Source organism: Clinocottus analis, unplaced genomic scaffold (genome assembly GCF_023055335.1).
Source record: "Clinocottus analis isolate CAN_PGR_092001 unplaced genomic scaffold, fCliAna1.0.p SCAF_26, whole genome shotgun sequence".
NCBI classification, from domain to species: Eukaryota; Metazoa; Chordata; class Actinopteri; order Perciformes; family Cottidae; genus Clinocottus; species Clinocottus analis.
This window is the reverse complement of record NW_027175998.1, coordinates 3,691,008-3,710,861: the sequence shown is the minus strand read 5'-3', so window position 1 is coordinate 3,710,861 and position 19,854 is coordinate 3,691,008. Positions and strand designations below refer to the sequence as shown.

At 49.1% G+C, this 19,854-nt stretch overlaps 1 protein-coding gene across 1 annotated transcript in view; it reads left to right on the top strand.

Annotated features, from left to right (window-relative positions):
* adgrl3.1 (adhesion G protein-coupled receptor L3.1) overlaps positions 1-18,429 on the top strand; it is a 133,880-nt gene extending 115,451 nt beyond the window's left edge. The window contains 10 exon segments of the mRNA XM_068592038.1: positions 686-906; positions 3,566-3,632; positions 4,666-4,757; positions 7,937-8,105; positions 9,834-10,013; positions 10,846-10,939; positions 12,894-13,022; positions 13,720-13,737; positions 14,294-14,596; positions 15,699-18,429. Of these exon segments, the coding sequence (XP_068448139.1) occupies positions 686-906; positions 3,566-3,632; positions 4,666-4,757; positions 7,937-8,105; positions 9,834-10,013; positions 10,846-10,939; positions 12,894-13,022; positions 13,720-13,737; positions 14,294-14,596; positions 15,699-16,345 (1,920 nt within the window). The 3' untranslated portion in view covers positions 16,346-18,429.
* The last annotated feature ends 1,425 nt before the right edge of the window (positions 18,430-19,854 follow it).

The following is a 19,854-nucleotide window of genomic DNA, read 5'->3' as shown; positions in this document are numbered from 1 at the left end:
CAATGTGCCATTTTGTGAGTGCTTTGTGTGTTTCACGCCGAGCCGCTGAGTCATTTTTGCTGTAGCGCCACTCAGTTTTGTTCATCGTTGGCATTGACGAGCACAAAATAAAATAAAAATCACATTGTATTTTCAACCGCGTTGAGCTGTTCGTCTCTCTCGGCCCTTTTCAAACAGAAGTGCGTTGCCTCTTCTGTTTGAAATGTGGACAATCAGCGGCGGCGGCATCGACTTGTCACTTCTATTTCCTCATTTATCTTCTTAGATAACTGGTAGATGTAGACATGTAGTGAAATGAGGGAGGGGGGATGAGGAGGGGCTCAACTCAAGCTATCTAAAAAGCGATTTTGAGTCCGTCTGTCGCGCCGTAATTGTTGTTTTCATGTGCGATGATTGTGAGCTCGCCTTCCTATTTGCCTTATCCCCTCCCTCCGCTGTCTATTCCAGTATCGGCGACCCGCTTGTTAATCCCTCACACTTCCTTCTTTTAACGTGATAATGTATTACTTTACCTTTTATTATCGCCCGCACTGTTAGTGTATATATTTCTTCTACTTGCGAACTCACTCAGATTAAATACCTCCTCTGCATTTCTGGTGTGAAGTGTTTTTTTTTTTAAATCCCCTCAACTCTCTCTCTCTCTCTCTCTCTCTCTCTCTCTCTCCCTCTCTCTCTCTCTCTCCAGATTGCCTGTGCGGTCTTCGCCGCCCTGCTCCATTTCTTCTTCTTGGCAGCCTTCACCTGGATGTTCCTGGAAGGGGTGCAGCTCTACATCATGCTGGTGGAGGTGTTCGAGAGCGAACACTCCAGGACTAAGTACTTCTACCTGGCAGGCTACGGCGTGCCCGCTGTCATCGTGGCCGTCTCCGCGGCGGTGGACTACAGGAGCTACGGCACCGACCGAGTGTAAGGACGGAGGAGAGCGTATAGCGTGAAGGGAGGAAACGAGGAGGAGGAGGAGGGGGAGGAGGAGGAGAGGGGGGATGCTGGAGAGTGCCTGCTGTCATTTTGGCTGCCACAGTGGACTCTGCGAGCCGTGGCACTTCTGAGGAGTCAATACGGCGAGGCGGAGGAGAAGGAGGAGGGAGGGGGAGGGTGGAGGCATGCGGACAAGCAGGGGATGATGCGCCTGCGTGAGGATGTGTGAATGTGGAAGGATTGGAGGGATGGGAGTGGGATGGAGGGAGAAAAGAGAGGAGTCAGCGTGAGAATGGAGAGACGGATGGACGGGATGAATAAAAAAAAAAAGGACCCACCCACCGAGAGGATACGCAGAGGAAACGAGAGGGAGGCATATACATTAAGAGCATGCACGGTTACGTATTTACGCACGCTTGACTTGTCCCACCTCGAGACACACGGCGGATCCAAGAAAAGTACGAAGCTCATGTATAATAGACCGCCTATAAATACACCGGGGTTAACATAATAAGCCTTTCACATGCGCAAGCCGTCGGGGGGGGAGGGGATGGAGGGATAAAAAAAAAAATGCATATGCACATTACGGGCATTATGTGCATAAAATGCATACAGGAGACCTTTTTTCCAGGACTGCATGAAATCATAAGAACTAATGGGGGACATTACTGATGTGGATGTTACATTTTAAAAGTTAAAAAAAAACATCTCCCGACCCCCCGACCCCTCCCCACTTTGATGACTTATAAATGAGCGGCTCCGTATAGAAAGAGGAAGAAATAAAGTAATGACGGCACACTATAGGACTGTTACATTATTCACGCGCTCTGTGAGGCCTTTTGTGTTTCAGGCCTGGTGGCTCTCCGCTAAGCTACACATCAGATCTCAGAGGTTTTGAAGATGTGGGGGGGTTGAAGTTAGCGCTGTTTAACCGTCAAGCCGCGCCGATCCGTATGCCACTTAGATCAATATTTCATCGTGGCGCTGATCACTAAAACATGAGAGTCTGAATGCCAGGCTCGGGATGAATAATCAGCCCGCGTGCCATTAGCTCACAGACTGGGAGACTTGCCTTGAAGACGGTGGCTGTGGGTCGGCGTAAAAAAATAAATAAATCAAAATCAAAACAACGGAGTCGCACTCAAATCAGTGGGAGTGAAAAATAATATGACACAACATGAAAAATAATGAAAATTCCACCCGAGCGATCCATTTTCTTCCGTTAATGGGCGAGGATGGACGGAAAAAAAGTAAAATCCAGAAATAAGTTTTATGACTCACTCATCGGTCCGACCCCCCCTCCCCCCCCCCCTCCCCCCCCCCCTCCCCCCCCCTCCCCCCCGCTCCCCCCCCCCCTCCCCCCCTCCCCTCCCTTTGGAAATGGCGCGGCTCGTCACGTCTGACACGGCGCGACACGAGACGGAAACCTCTGGAAATATCATCTGCCATGCCTGCTGTGTCACCTTGTCACCCCTCCCTCCCCCTCCTCCCCCCTCCCTCCCCCTCATCTCCCACTTATTAGCTGAGTCCCATTCGCCTCCCATGATGAAGGTGGCAGTGACTTCGCAAAGGAGCCCTAATGGAGGATACGGTGACACGGGCCGGGGACCCGTAATGGAGGGCCCTCTAATGCGCTGGAAATTGAAAGATTAATAATGCAAAAGCAGCTGGTCGTGAATCAGTCGGCCATTTTTGCTCCAGCGGCTTTTTTTTTCCTCTTCTCTTTTTTTTTCATCTTCTCCCTCCGCGCCGCCTTTCCCTCTGCAACCCGTTGGGTCTGACCTCAGTGGAGGGCACTCAGGGGGTGGAGGAGGTGGAGGAGGGGGAGGAGGGAGAGGGGAGTTTTTTTCGCCGCTCACCTGCTTGCTGCGAATGACGAGTAAAGATGTTTCGGTGATATGATTTAGCACCGAGCAGTATATCTTCTCCTACCGAATGCTAACCTTGTGGCCAGAACTTGCATGAATGTGTGCATGTGTGTGTGTGTGTGTGTGTGTGTGTGTGTGTGTTCATACATACCCCCTCCCCCCTCCCACCTCTCCTTTAACCTCACCCTCAGCTCATTCCCAGACTCCATAAATAGCCCCGGCGATGTGCGAGGGCTGCATTCATAACTCACTATTCAAATGAACGCCATGGCGTCATATTTTTGCGACCGCGGGGATGATGGCCGTGTCGTATAGATATATATGTGCCCTAATGGAAGGGGAGGGGAGGGGGGAAGGTGAATTTATCACAGGTGCTCATCACCCCCCCTCCTCCCCGTCCTGTGTGTGATGTGCGTTTAGTCCGTTCACTTCATCCCACAACTCTCTTCTCACTTTTTCTCTTTGTCCTCCCTCCGTCGTGATTCATTTGATGAATGGCGTAAAGTGATGTGCTACTTCTTTTTACTCCCCCCACCCCCACCCTTGCCTCCAATGTGTATGTGTGTGTGTGTAGGTGTGTGTGTGTGTGTAACTATGATGCATGCCCTGTCCAGCGATGGTAAATCCTCACTACCCAACATCCATCTGGAGACCGGAGCATGTTTATAATCCCCCCCCCCCCCCCGTCTGTTTCTCGTGCACGATGGCGCTCACTTTTGCTCACTCTCTCTCTCTCTCTCTCTCTCTCTCTCTCTCTCTCTCTCTCTCTCTCTCTTTAGGTGTTGGCTGCGATTGGACACGTACTTTATCTGGAGCTTTATAGGCCCTGCTACGCTCATCATCATGGTGAGATACACACACACACACACACACACACACACGCAGTAGTAGTAGTAGTAGTAGACCGCCACATGCAGGAACATATAAAGTTAATCTCGAAGCGGAAGGAAGGTCGCGTGGTGTTAACTCTCCAGTGGACACGCCCTCCAACGAGCTGGGAAACATCCGGAAGTAGATTAGGCGAAGAAAAGAAACGCAGATCGCGATAAGAACTCTCCAGGATTCATGTTGCCACTTATTTGCTGATCCAGGCTCTGTGCACCCTCCCCTCCCTCCCCTCCCTCCCCCCCCCCACCCTCCCTCGGGCCTGGCTACTTCATCACGAGGCAGCCCGTTACACAGCATGAGGAGGAAGGAGCTCAGTTTGACCGTTTTTTTCCTTTCAAATCAAACTGTTCTGAGGCGCCGGAGCAGCCCTTACACACACACACACACACACACACACACACACACACACACACACACACACACACACACACACACACACAGGCCCGACAATAGAATATCTGAAAAGCGGCGTTTGTGAGAGAGAGAATCAAAGCAACGAGGACATGTTCCCAATTAGGTGAATGTCAGCGTGCGCGCCGACGCTCTGCAGCAAAACACTTTTTTTTGTGGAAATGTCAGTCGGGCCATCGCTGAGCTGAGCGGGAAGCGGCTCAGGTGGGACCGCTCGGCCGCGACGGCCGCTGGGGGAACGTACGCGGCCGTTGTCAGACCGCCCTTATCTGTGCGCTACCAGGCCGATGGAACGGGCCGGATTGGACTTCCTGTTGTAACGACGACCCTCGATGGATGTAATGACTGTGCTCCCCCCTCTCCGATGCCCGAGCTGCAGTATTTTGGGCACATAAATAGCTGTTGATTGTGGGCTGATACTGTGTCCGCGAGCCAATTACTGCTGGATTGGGGGGAAAAAAAGGATATGCACTGTGTCTGTGTGTGTGTGTGTGTGTCTGACTGAATTGTTGTGGTGACATTGTGTCTTTAATTAAGCTTGTTGCTGCAGAATATTAACTTGTGCGCCCGTGTGTTTCAGCTGAACGTGATCTTCCTCGGCATCGCTCTTTATAAGATGTTCCATCACACGGCCATCCTCAAACCAGACTCTGGATGTCTGGATAACATCAAGTAAGGAGCACGTGCGCATGCAGTCCTGCCGTCACGCCGTCACGCCGTCACGCCGGGGTGCGGCGGTATATTACTAGTAGTAGTATTGTTATTATGTCTGTGATTCATCATTTTGGTGGAAATATGCTTGTTTGCTTACATGCCGAGAATCAAATCAGTAGATGGAGAGGTCTCGTGTCCGTTCAATGTGCTGTAGTATGTTAGCTTAGCTTAGCATGAAGACTAAAAACAGCTGGCCAAACGCTGTCAGAATCAAACGCTGTGCAGAAGCAGTGGCTGTATAGTGGCTATCCAGGTTCTGAAGCCTCGTGTTTGGCAGTTCGGCCCGCGCCATCTTGGTTTTTGGCTGTCGCCATCTTGTTTTTATGCAACCAGTGACGCAACAGGTAGGAGCTTAATTAGGCGCCCAGGAACTTTCATGAAGTGTCAAAGAGTTAAAGTTGTAAGAAGAAAACGAGGATAACTCTCAGGTTGGACAACGCCGTGGTAGCGACGGGCTAATCATAAGGTAGCGCCGCCCTAAACGTCCCCTGTTTTATGGTTTATTTGACTCTAAATGACCATAATGTACGAAATGAACATCTCGCTGTATTAAAGAAGATTTGAAACTACAGATTGAGACTAAACTCATGTTTACAATGTTTAAATAAAATCAAGAGAGATGCAGAGTCACTTTCTCATACTTTTTTTTAAACCAGAGAAGGCGCCCCCTGATGGCCATAAGAGAGAATGCAAATGAAAAGCACTTCTGCATTGTCTTCCCTTTTCAGTCCTGATGGTTGCCAACAAAATCCCCCGTGCCTGGACCTACCTTCAAAACTCAATAATTAATAATTAAGTTTGTTTGATCTGCACAAGTAACCAAAGAGTAAAAACATGTTTATGTGCCAGACTATATGTCAGCAGCCCTGCACTCAACCTCATGTGAGAGAGTAAATTAGTGTTTTTTCACTTCAGTTACTGAACCAAACAAACAATATACGACATGTTACCAGTCAGCCTTTTCTAGTCGTCACGCTAAACCAAGCTGCTGGCTCCAACTTCTGATGTGTCCTGTTCCTTTAAATCCAAATGTTCAACATGTTTTGTATGTTAGCGGCAACATGAAGACTTTTATCTGACATCAGTTCAAGATGCTCCGCGTCGTATCCATCATGTTATTATTCCCTGTCGTGTCATGACTCACAGATCCCTCAAGATAACTGAGATATGACTTCATTCTCATGGACTCTCGTCTGCTGAGCGTTGTGTCTCCTTCCTGTGCAGCCGGAGACAAAAGGCGCCGGTCCAATTCGGCTTTAGCGCGACGGACGATCGAGGCGCCGCTCGGAATCTGTCGCGTCAATCACGGAGCGGCTCGCCCCGCCGCTTGATTCGCCGTTTAAATATTACCGCCGTATGCATATTTAAAGACGGCAGTCTGGGGTTGGACTTCCAAGTTTCGTGAAACCTTCTGATCTTCGCTTCTGCGCGGGAGCAGAGGGAGCTCGATGAAAAAAAAAAAAAAAAAAAGGCCCAGATGAAAGACGGACAATCAAAGATTCATTCATGACGCATTTTATTTCCTCTTTTTTTAATGACTTTGGTTTGTCTCTTTGAGCACACTGAGTAGATTTTAATCTATTTCACTGCATTAGTCATGTCTTTAATGCGGTTCATTTACTTGTTAATCATCATCATCATCATTGTGCTCCCTTTTTTTTGTCTTATTATTTTCCTTTCTTTTGTTTCCTTCTGACTCCAAGCCACCACTCGTTGTCTTTGTTGTGGATTGGCTCCGGTAAGGCCTCCCTCCACCCACGACGCCTCCGTTCCTTCGGTTTGCTCATCGTCGTGTTTGTCCGTAGGAACCCGCCCAGAGTCCGTAGCATATCCCGAAATTAACCAATAACCCGTCTTGTGAGATGAATTACGTGATGGTGTGTGATGTGTGAGCCCCCCTCTGACCCATAAACCCGACGCGCTATTGAAATAATATAATGGGAACCGGGGGGGGGACTGTGATGCGACTCCGGGAAGGAAGAGGGAGAACAGAGGGATGAAGGGAGGTGAAGTGAGGGATGAGTGTACCCTTTATCGAAGAGGGTCGTCAGACGAGCTTTATTGGAGGTTCTGTCTCGCCTGAGCGGTGCCACAGAGGGCAACATCCAATCAATCACCGGCGGTCTCGCTCACTTACTCTCCTCCTCTTTCTCTCTTCCTTCCTGCTAACTCTTCTAATATCTCACCCTCTTCCCTCTCCTCTCGGACCCCCCCACTCTCCCTCCCCCACCCTTTTTGTCTCCCATCCCTCGCATGAGAGGTGATCGCTGTCCAGTCAGCCAATCAAATTAACAGCCATCATCGCGGCCTCGGCAGACCAGAAAACGGTGACCTTTTAGCGGGGAAATGTCATTTATAATGGCTGTAATGTCCCTCTACTTACTGCCCGGTGGAGCCCACACGCGCACCAACACACACGCACCAACACGCACCAATGCGCACACGCACACACTCAAACAGGCTGTCGATGCACGCACACGCCTCGACACGACCGCGTTCCCCTGACATTTGGCCCTAATGACTAACTCCTGCATATTAGGCTTTTTTTAAGAAACGGAGGTTTCACTGTCTTGGAAACTCGGATGAAAGTCCGTTCCATGAAAGTGTTGCAGTCGAGTCGCGCCGGCGGACTCCAGCACCCACTTCTGCCTGTAAAAAAAGGCTTTCTGATGCGATATACGCTGGGATGTAACCCTTGAAGAAGCCCCTCCCCCTCCCCACCTCGCTGCACTCGAGAGGCCGGTTGATGTCAGCCGGCTCCTGACCTCCGCCTCCCTCTCTTGAGACGGTATCGAGTGCGCTTTCCCCCCTCTGTTCTCTCTCTTTTGCCCCTGTTTTTTCATTCTTTTCGGGGAGGAAAAGCCTCCCGCTGTGTTACTCCATCCCACTCCCGCGGTGTTGGGACTCCGAGTGAACCCTTTTTTTCGCTAACCCACTTTCTCCCGCCTCGTGGTCCCACGTGCATCAAACTTGGCTGGAACAGCTTTTCCGCTCCAGGAAAAAGAAAGAAAAAAAGTCTCACGTGTTACAAATTGCAAGATGTACTTAAACGCATCATCCGACACGTAGCAGATGTCTGCGGGACGCTGGTAACGGATGCTGGCAGTTCTCCGTCTCAAGTCCTCCTCTTCCTCCAGGTCCTGGGTGATCGGGGCCATCGCGCTGCTGTGTCTGCTGGGCCTCACCTGGGCCTTCGGGCTGATGTACATCAACGAGAGCACCGTCATCATGGCCTACCTCTTCACCATCTTCAACTCCCTGCAGGGCATGTTCATCTTCATCTTCCACTGCATCCTGCAGAAGAAGGTGAGCGATGGACGAAGCGGCGCAGACGCGCTCTGTAGCATTGATCAGCGTGGGGGGAAAGGGGAGGGGGGAGGGGGTCTCTCATGTCGACTACCTCTCTCTCTCTCTCTCTCTCTCTCTCTCTCTCTCTGTCTGTCTGGCCTCCTGGCGGCAGGTAACAAACAGCGGTTTTTACCTGAAAATGACAAATTCCAAGATCAAGCCTGACATTAGGACACCGTATTAGGACCAGTTTTGTTTAAAAAAAAATTTAAAAATGAAGAAAAAAATTGTAATTACAGAGTTGAGGGAAGGGGGATAATAAGATTAAGGTAATATATTTGCGAGAAAAATCAAAGAATTACAGGATTATGAAGTCCTGAAGGACATCGCTGCTTGTGTTGTGAAGCACAGATTATGGTTAATGATGTCGTTGGAGAGAGAGAGAGAGAGAGAGAGAGAAGAGAGAGAGAGAGAGAGAGAGAGAGAGAGAGAGAGAGAGAGAGAGAGAGAGAGAGAGAGAGAGAGCTTTACTTTGTCTTTTTGGAAATGAACGCAATTTTGAAGAAAAAATCTCGTAAATTTGCCAATTTCATCTTGGAGCATATTCGTAATATACTTCATGATTTTTTGGGTTAAATTCAGTAGTTTAGTTTGTCGTTCCCTCGCTTGCAGTAGCTTCTTCAAAACCCGGACACAGGCAGAGGAAACGTGTCTTTTGGTGGTTCAACGCAGGATCCCCATGTTCAACCTCTCGCACATTGCTGCAGAGCCCGTCATATATGTTCAGCGTTTCTTGGTATCACTTCATGTATTTGAATGCCATGTGGACGCCTGCACACGTCCTGGGATGTTTCACGGGCGTCTCCCACACACTGTCAGAGTGTCGGGGAGCACAGAAGAGGAGGAGGACACGGAAAAGATGCTTCATCAGACGCTTAACACGCCTGTCTGGCTGCCGAGTCTTTCTATTCTTTAAGTGTGCAACCAGTAAACAAGTGTGTGTGTGTGTGTGTGTGTGTGCAGTGCACTTAAGCATGTGTTAGGCCATGGGATCAGGTGTCCTGAGAGAGACGGTGCTCAGAACAGCGCTGAGGTTTTCTTTGGCCGCGATCCAACAGCGTTTCTTTTTTCCTCCTCCCGAGACGCGCGGGGCGGCTCAGCGCGCAGCTGTTCAAACACAGCGCGCCGCGAACACAAGCCCCGCCCACCCGCCGGCCCGCCGAGCCCGTTAAAAAGCAATCACGGCCCTGTTTGTTCGAAAGTTGATTGGGATCTAAATGCAGATGTTCAGTGTGTACGCGCCGCATCGGGTGTCTGCCTCTCCAGGGGAGGAGGGGGGAGGAGGGGGAGGGGGGGGGGGGAGTTCATTTCAGATGGATTTGTGGCAGTAATAACATTTTGGGTGGATGTTGATGTGGGGGGAAAGGGGGTGGAGTTTATGAAGTTAATCTGTTAATGTCCACATCTTTTTTTTCCTGGAGTTAGTGTTTGCTCAAGGAATTGGAGTACAAGAGGTTAAAAGGAGGGGGGGGGGGGGGGGGGGGGGGGGGGGGGGGGTCGCTGTATCAGGTTAAACCGTTCCAGATTGTTTCTGGTTGCGTCACGTTGGAAATACGCTTCGGCGAATGTCGAAGCTCACACGCTGGAACGTGTCGGTTCCCGCGTGCTCTCTGAGTCCACGTGTCCGCCTGCCCGTCCTTAAGCCCCGCCCACCTCTTTTGCCCCCCCCCCCCCCCCCCCTCACAGGTGCGCAAAGAGTACGGCAAATGCCTGCGCACCCACTGCTGCAGCGGCAAGAGCGTGGAGACGTCCATCTCCTCCTCCAGCAAGACCACCACGTCGCGGACGCCGGGCCGCTACTCCACGGGCTCACAGGTGAGCTTACCTGCCTGCACACCTGGACGCTACAGCACGGCAGACTCTCAGGTGAGGTCGGAGAGAGCGCCATGGGGGGAGGGAGGAAGAGGGGGGGGGGGGGCTAGCTTCTGATGTTGAGAGAGAAAACGACCCGTGTTCAGAGTTTAAAGGAACAGTGTGTAAGATCTGGTGGGGGTGGCGATAGCGGGTGAACAAGATGATCCTAAGCTCCTCCTCCTTTAGTCCCCGCCCCCTTCAAATATTGTACTGCACACACAGTGACAAGTGCGGTTGGAGTGTCCTTTATGTCACCTGGGTCACCTGTGTGTTTGTGCGCGCTGCAGTGAGATGATGAATGACACCAACACGTTTTTTAAAGTACTAATAAAAAGCCCCAGCAGCATCGGGGCTTATCAATAACCCCGGCCTTTAATAATTTAGGGCCGGTTTAGTGCCGGGCTTCAGAACGCATCCCTAAACAGATGCCGTTAAACTCTCGCCGACACAAGATGGCGGACGCCGTAGAAGACGACCCCCCCCCCCCCCCCTCCCTCCCACCGACCCCTCTGCTTCATTACATAGAGATAAAAACACCACAGAGTCTTCGTTCCCGGCGATGACGCACCGATTAAAACATAGTTATGTGTATTTTATCCATAGTGTGTTACACACTGTTCCTTTAAAACCCGATGCTGACAGATGGAGTACACACCTCCCTCTCTACCTGCCCTCTTTTTGCACATCACACCTTCATATATTACAGTTCTGACTTCCCTCTCGCTCCTTCCTCCTTTTTTCTTCTTCTTTTACTCCTTCTCCCTCATGACTGCTCCTCCTCTTTGTCTTTTGTCCACTCCTCCCCCCCTCCCCTCTCTCTCTCTCCCTCGCTTCCTCTCTCCAGAGTCGCATCAGGCGGATGTGGAACGACACCGTGAGGAAGCAGGAGTCCTCCTTCATCACCGGAGACATCAACAGCTCCGCCACGCTCAACAGAGGTAACGGCGGGACGGCCCCGGCCTTCACACGCTCATCACTGTCACCGTATCTGCTGCATTTAAACGGCCGCACCGTCGTTTAGGAGAGCGGCAGGAGGCCGACACGCCTGCACACTCCTGACGACGGCGTTCTTGGACGGAGGGAGGACGAGCACAACCGACTCGCTCGACACCATTATTTTCTGCCGCCGAGCTTCAAAAAGCGAGACTCTCGGGGCTCGTCTTTTGAAGCCTCGGTGTCCAGTTTTTAGAAATAATGCTCCATAATTATCACGAGGCCCAAACGCGTCGGGGTTGCGTTCTCGGCGCGTTAGTGCGGACGTGCAGGAGAAGTGCCGCGCGTCCGACTCGCTGTCTGACGGCGGCGGTGAGTTGCAGAGCTTTTTAAAGTCGCCGTGCTTCTACTGTATCCTGCGCCGCTTCTCAAGAGGAAGGAAGTCGCTGGAAGAATGGATCCCGTCAGCGTCGCTGTCTGGGGGCGAGGGTAACGAGGACAGAGACACCTAGACATATTTTAAACGCGAGTGCACACACACACACACACACACACACACACACACACACACACACACACGCGCTGCCATTTGTTAGTCTGCGAGTCGAGGTGTGGCCCTCGCTTCCTTCGGGCCACTAATAAGCTGTTAGCATGACAGATTGATGCTTGAGCAGACACGGTGTGTGTCAGCTCCTGAATTATCACACACTTAGCGAGGCAGGGCTTAAGACCCCCCCCCCCCCCCCCACACACACACACACACACACACTCACACCACCCCCCCCACATCCCTCACACTTTAAAGTATGCTGCTACTTAGCCAGTAGATTTCAAGCGGCTATGTGCTGCAGCTTAGTCCTGAATGAGGATGAAATGAATTGGGAGACAGTAAAATGTGTTTGCGTTCTATATGTTGGACATAATCTTCGTTCATTTTAGTCGCGTGGGCATGTAAAGTAGTTTATATTGTATTAATTACTTTATTTAGATAGATAGATATATACTTTATTAATCTCCAAGAGGAAATTTGCTGTCAGATGGAATAAACTGAACACACAAAATAAAAGATAATATAAGAACAGCGATGACAGATATATACAAAATAAAATGTATATATATATATATGCATTTATTTATCTATTTATTATTTCACTTTTGTATTTATCTATTCATTTGAGCCAGATAAAGAACTCTGACGGTGCTTTCTCCATCCGCCTTTTTTAGTTTCCCAAATAGCAAACGAGTTTCCACTAAAACGAACCGAAGCGCGGCGTCCAACTCGAACGTCGGGCCGTTTTCCCTTCGCGCTAAAACCCGGCGACACTAGCGACGCGACCCCGAGGACGGATGGATGGATGGATGGATGGATGGATGGATGGATGGATGGATGGATGCATGCACGGGGTCGTCGTTCATCTTCTGCTCCTCTGCGGCGGCGTCATGTGTTCATGATCCGTCTCCCACCTGGAGAAGGAGACGCTCTGTCCATTAACTGTCCTGTCGTCCTGCTGCTCTGCTCCAGTGTATTGAACTGCAGCACAGTCTCCTCCAGGCCACGCTGCCCTCTCTCCCTCCTTTCCTCCCTCCTTTCCTCCCTCCCTCCCTCCCTCCCTCCCTCCCTCCCTCCCTCCCTCTCGGCCTGGTATGCGGCGGCTGCGAGAACGACTTGTCGAGCTTTTTTTTTCTTTTCTCGGCTCTCACACTCAAACTGTGTTTGCTTGTTTGATTTACTTGTCCTCTTCTCTCCCTCCTTCTTCCACACACTCACCTTTCCATCTCTCTCTCTCTCTCTCTTTCCCTCCCCCCTTCACTTACCTGCACTCTGCAACGTCTACGCGCTCTCTCTCCTTCAACCTCTCCCCTCTTCTTTTGTTATTTTTCTCGAGTGCTTCTCTCTCTCTCTCTCTCTCTCTTCCTCCTCCTGTCGCTCTCCCTTTTTTCTCTATCTGCCTGTACCAGGAGCCTCGGCTAATCATCTTATAACTAATGCTCTCCTTCGTCCCCATGGTACTAACAATCCTTATAACACTCTCCTGGGGGACTCTGCAGTCTATAACAACCCAGCCGTGGGCATGTACAACACCCAAGGTGTGCCTGATCTTCCTACTATTAACATATATAGATGTATATGGATAGATTTTATTTTTGCACTTCATTGCTGTTTGCATGCTGAATTCATTGTTTGCTCCTGCGATGCACCTTTTGGCCGCCGCCTCATCATGGCTCCCGAGCGGAGGCGATCAATCACACCGCAACAACCTCAATCACAAAGGACACCCGCCGGGGCGGCTCTTACCGGCACCGGAGGAGAGGGGGGGGGCGGGGGGGATTTATGGAAACGTGCATCACGCCGCATGTGTGCGGTTTTAAAAGCTACTTGGGAGCCATGATGTCTTTGCATTATTTTGTGTTAATGGTCAATTTCATGCAGCATGCGCTTCGTTTTCCGACGCCGTTCCCCGTGCGTTGTCTGTCGGGGCTTTGCATCGCTTGGCCCAGTGTAGACGCAGCACGCCATGTTTTGAATGCTTTTTTTTTTTTTTTAAATGCTTTTTCTGTGTATTAAATAACTAATGAACCATATAATAGCAAGTTAGCAACGAGGCCTCGGGAAAGCAGACTTTGATATGGAGACAGACAGACAGGGTTTCTTTGTTAAGACATTTCCCATCATGCCTTCCAATTATCATCCAACTGTTGATTCGGTTGCTGTGAAAGTTGCCTCTCTACATGTTTGAACTCACGTCTGTTTGTTTTCTCTCTTCTCCCTCATGCTGCCCATTAGCACCGTACCGAGACACAAGTACGGGCTAAATTTCATACCAATGCTTCAATAACATCGACTTCTTCCTCCTCTTTTGGTTGAGATTTCTCGCAGATTTCTTGTCTGCGAAATAACATTTTTTCTTGAGGACGATATAGACATAGTATTCAAAGAGAAAAAGCATTACAATTGAATCTCATTCAATTGAAATATTGCTAATCAAATGTGCAAACGGTTATCACTGAGATGCAATTTGCTCTCAAAAATTACCAAACACTTTGAATGTCGCTCCAGAACAAACTTATTCTGCCGTGACATTCTCACTCTTCTTGTGCGTGTCGCTGTCGTGCTGGCAGTAATTGAGAAAATAAAAAGTACATCTGAGGGTTCTCATGAAAAGAATTATGGACGCTCGGAGCACTTCTCCCCTCCAAGAAAATTACCCTGGCTACTTTTTAATCCTCCCTTCACAGCACACGCTACGATATCAAACAATCATTAAAATCTCCTCTGAGGATTCCAACTGGTTTTATTTGAGAAATCTTAATAATTCATCCTGATGAATAACTTTTTACTTTGACTACTTCTTCCTCAGAGGGTATCCTGAACAACGCCAGGGACTCCAGCGTGATGGACACGCTGCCTCTCAACGGCAACCACGCCAACAACTACAGCATGGCGAGCAGCGAGTACTTGAGCGACTGCGTCCAGATCCTGGACCGTAGCGGCGGCTACGGCACGCACGGCAACCACAAGGAGACCACGCTGGAGAAGAAGATCCTCAAGGAGCTGACCTCCAACTACATCCCGTCGTACCTCAACAACCACGAGAGGGGCACCACCGAGCGCAACCACAACCTGATGAACAAGCTGGTGAACAGCAGCATGGCCAACGGAGGTGACCGCCTCGGTTTCACTTCCGAGCGTTGAAAGGTTCCAAAACCAGGAAAAGGCCACTCGCTACGATAGTCCCGATACGATATTATCACGATACATTGGGTATTGCGATGTATTGCGATTTATTCCCTTTTTTTCCAACCGCAAATTGTCCCTAAAGGAAAAGTTTGTCAACGAAAAATGAATTGATTTTATTATTCCAGGACCAAAAAAAGTTTAGAATTGATGAAATAAAAGATCGATACTCGGCTTCCGTGCGTCGATACAATATCGGCACGAAAAATATCGCGATACTATGCTGTATTGATTTTTTTCTCCCACCCTTACGTTGTATGAGCTTTGTTGTTTACTGGCAACAGACAGCGGTGGCTGCAGCTCATGGGGAGAGATCTGTAACCGCAAGGTCGCAGGTTCGATCCCCAGTCTCCCCATAGTTCATAGTCAAGGTGCACAATCCTCCTTAATAGGAATGCGTTAAATGCAGAGAATAATTTCCCTCAGGCGATTAATAAAGGATATGTTCCTTTTTATACTGAAAAAATTTTGTTTTGTTTCTTCGCTATGAACCGACGTGACTGTTCTAATCCCCCAATATAACTGAAAATAGCCGAGGGTTTAAAACTGCAATAACTGATTATTATTTTTTAGTCATGTTGGGGCAGCTGAACACAACACTAACATATCGTCTATTACTTTTTAGGTTTATTTTATTTAATAAATAGATTTGTGTTCAACTCCTATTCATCCATGATAATCCCACTGGTCTATTCCAAGAAAACACTAAAGTTGTACACATAAAAGAATAAAATACAGACTTAAAACCGCAAATGGTAAAGAAATAAAAATGTAAACTAACACAAATGAAGAAAAACTTGTCGCCTATTTACAATCCAGCAGAAACGGAGAGACAGCATCAATTATTTAGAGTTGTGTTTCTAGCCACTTGGCAAATGCAAGTCCAACATTCGCTGATCTCCGCCAACTCCAAAAGGATATATCAGTCTCTTAAGCTTCCAAATGCTCCACTATGTGCACCGCTACTAGCCTTAGCGCTGCTCCTTGTGGAAACATGCTGCAACTATTTTCCCCTGCGTCCTCTTCAGGGAGCATGGCGGGAGGCAGCAGCAGCAGCAGCAGCAGCGGCGTCGGTGGTTGCGTGGGCAACGGCAAAGAGGACAACGGGCCCATGGTGCTGGACAACCCGGCGGCCTTCCCCCACGAGGAGAACCTGGGTTTGGAGATCATCAGGGAGGAGTCCAACGCCCCGCTCCTGCCGCCGCGGCCCCCTCCGCCCGACAGCCACCCGCCGCCTCCGCCGCCGCCGCCGCACAGCTTCTCGCGGCCGCGGCGCATCCCCCAAGAGACCAGCGAGAGCTTCTTCCCCCTGCTGACCAACGAGCACACCGACGAGCACACGCATTCGCCCAACCACAGAGACTCGCTGTACACCAGCATGCCGGTGCTGACGGACCTTCCGGACGGGCAGGTGAACGGCTTGACGGACGGGGAGGAGGAAAGCTCCGGCGAGCTGCAGCCCTGTAAGAGCGCCACCGCCCCCGAGCTGGACGACGTCTATTACAAGAGCATGCCCAACCTGGGCTCCAGGAATCACCTCCACGAGCTGCAGAGCTACTACCACATGGGCCGCGGTGGCAGCGATGGATACATGGTGTCCGGCAACAAGGACGAGTCCGACTCGTCGCCCGAGGAGCCGCCAATAGACCCTTCCCACCTGGTCACCAGTCTATAAAGCCGATCCAGAGACTTCTCTCCCTCCCCCGGCCCATTCTCACACTTCCAACTTTCCAACGAAAAAAAAAAAACATTCTGTGTTGTTGACCGACGGACTGAGCTGGCCCACCCCTGGATCGATATACTGTGTGTGACATTAACTGTGGCTTCGTGACAATTGGGTTTGGAGAATTCGCCGGTCTGATGAAAGCGGGGACTGAATGTATTGTCACAAATGGTGCCGAGCGAAAAAAGGCCGGTGCCGAAGAGACTTTTTTTTTTTCTTTCAAAAAACAGAAACGGAACTTTAAACCCTGGAAAGGAGCGGAAGTGGGAGGGGCTTCTGTAATTTCACCCGACCCGTTACGTTGATACGGACTCTCGGATCGACCGGAGCCCGACAAGTTCCCCAATATGGACCTCTAGCAGATCATAGCGTATCGTCTCCACTACCACCACAACGGGGGGGGCGTGGCCACAACAGGGGGGCGTGGCCCCACCGGCACCGGTTCAAAAAAAGGGAGCTGCCTGTCTGTTCGCCTGTCTGTCCGTCTCACTCTTGAAGACAGGTGCTGGGATGACGATGCCACCTCAGAGGTACAGAACTCCGGTGTTCGCAGCATAAAACTGGCTTTGAAGAAGCCCCGCCCCACTACCTGCCAATCAAGTGGAGGCTGTACCATACATGCCCTCACGACCGATCATCCCCAGAACTATTTTACTGGGCGACCGAACTGTCACCACATCACGCCGACGTTCTGACTTCCCCTCCACGTTCGTATCTGCTAAACCGGAGTTGTGTCTGGGCCGGTGTAACGTTCCTGCCAGTGTGGCGGTGACTGCGGCGACTGTGTACTTCACCGAAAACAAAGAAGGAAGATCATATCACGACAGACTGGATAAAAAAAAAATTAAAAAAAGAATGGGTTGCGTTTCTTCTCCTTTCTTCTGTAAAAGTTTTCAGTTATCAAAGGATTATAAAGAATTCACAAACTGTTTCTATGTATTGTACAGAATACAGATACAGATACAAATGTTGCGTACGACCAAGTCTTTTATTTTGTATTTTATTTTTAAGTTGCCAAACTTTTGTCCGAGGAGTCGATGAGTTCTGGCTGCGAGGCGACGGCGGAACGAGCGAGGAGCAGTTTGTCGTTCCTTCGTAAACGCAGAGACATTTAAGCATTCCTTAATTAATACGCATATACCCCCACGCACACTTCATTCTGGTCCTTTTATAGCAACAGCACTGTCACTTGCATTTTGCAAATCAGCTATTATCATATACTTTACCACTGTGTAGATGGGAAACTAAAGGGGCAATGAAGTGGCTAAGTTATGAAAGAGGCGGTTGCGATGGAAATGCTGCCATTTAGTCTCTGCTGGAAGTGGGTCTCATCTCATTTGTTCTTGAATAAAGCGTTTCCTTCCTTTAGGCACAAGCCTGGGTGAGGTTTTTTAGTTTTACCAGAGATAGCAGATATTTGGAGCAACACAAGAATGGTTTATGAAGCATATCCTCTCTATTGCCAAATGTTCTACCAATTGATATTACCTTGCTGTGCTGGTTGAGATTGTACAGAAGAAGAAGAATGCCGAGAATAAAGAAATGTCATTCTCCAAACTAAAAAGGAAGAAAACGTCCGCTATTTGAAAGAATGCCATAAACACGTATATATGTGAACTGAAGATGTGAAAGCTCTGCACTCGGTAGCACTGTCCAATGTGGAAAGCCAATGTTTACTTATTTAGGAGAGGAAGAAAAAAAATATCATAAGTGTATGAAGTGTAGCTTGCACATGTATCCCACAAGCCCCCTCCATGTCCCCGAGAGAAATTATTTATTTATCTGTTTATTGGTTTAAAGGCGACAAAACAGGCTTGGAGGAAAGAACGCTGGCTTTAGGCAGGAGTAAATAAAATGGCACTGGGTTTGTTTTATGGTTCTTTTTTCTTTTAAATTATTATGATCATGACTATAATTACAATATTATTGCTAATTATTTATTCTTTTTGTATGGGTTCCAAGTTGAATGATCTCATAACTAATATTTGTTGTAACAGTGAAAGTTGTTTGCCAACAAATAAATTACTGACATAGCTCTGCGGTTTTCCCGCCTCTTGAGTGTTTATCAGTCGCAATTGAAACTGAACGCAACGCTTTTAACTCAAATGTTAAACTCAACAGTGTTTCCTCTTCAGATATACATTTCCACTGCAGTCACTTCGATGGATGGATGGATGGAGGGAAGGATGGAGGGAAGGAGGGAAGGATACTTTATTGATCCCCTAAGGGAAATTCAAGTAGCTCAAGACATTAAACAAACATAATATATACATACACGCACTATTAAAAATGATTGTATGTCAACACTTTGCTACATTTGGGTTGCATTTAGGGAAAAGACTCCTTGCTCTATGGGAAATTAAATGTTCATAGATTAACATTGAGCAAAATATTTCCGAATGAGTTTTTGGCTGTCTGGCAAGTGTATATGTCCCAGTTCTCCATCGCCTCAAAGGGACAGTTCACCAACAAATCACAACGTATTGGTCCTTAGAACGGTAGTCCAGATTGTTTTGTTGCCTGGTTTTTGAGATGTCCGCCTTCCCTTAAATATAACGGCGCCATGTGGCGCTCAGCGTGCCACGCTCAAAGCGCCAAAGAACGATGGTTGAAAGAATGTAGTTCCTCCATGAAACTGATCACAACCAGGTCTGTGTGTGACCTTCAGTAGCTCAGACACGGGGACGGCAAGGTTTGGGTGAAGGTAATGGGTTTTATTGAGAGAACACTGGCGAGATGGTGGGACAGGAGGTGAGTGCAGGCAGAGCGGCGAGGTGGCGGCTCAACGGAGGTGAAGGCACGGGGATCCTGAGCTGAGGGAACGAGGGGCGAGGAAGAAGTCAAACACAATGTGAAACTTCTTACAAACCTCTTGTTCCCTCTGCCCAGGAGAGATCAAAATACTGGAGAGGCCGAGAGTCAAAGTACCACTGGAGGTGGTAACATAATCTGGCAACTGGCGAGAGGGAAGCCATTTTGTTTTCACGACGAAGGACCTGATGATGTGATTGAAGATAGGTGCCAGAGTCGAGGCCAAGGTTGTGGTAATAGGCGTATGTTTGTGTCAGAGGTCAACAATGCTGGAGCATCTTTCATCTGGAGGGACGCACCTTGCAGAATGTTATTCATACCCCGATGCCACCACAGTCGGGTACGAAATGAAAGCAACCCAATGTTACGTTTGTTTGCCTTTGCATCGAGCATACTATGGGACAGGTATGATCTCTGGGTCTATTTATCTCCAGTCATCTCAAGTATAAAAGGTAAAGCATTCTGGTTTGGGCTTCTGGATGGTGCAGAAACAAGGTTCAAATCCACAGCCGTGCTCTTGGTTTGGATAAGTTTAAATTATGATTACTTACTGAAAGAGAGGTAAACCATGATGAACCCACACAATGTAGTCCCCCGGGGAGGAGATTGTGTAGCTTAAAAGGGAGTTCTGCTTCTGCATACGTCGTTTT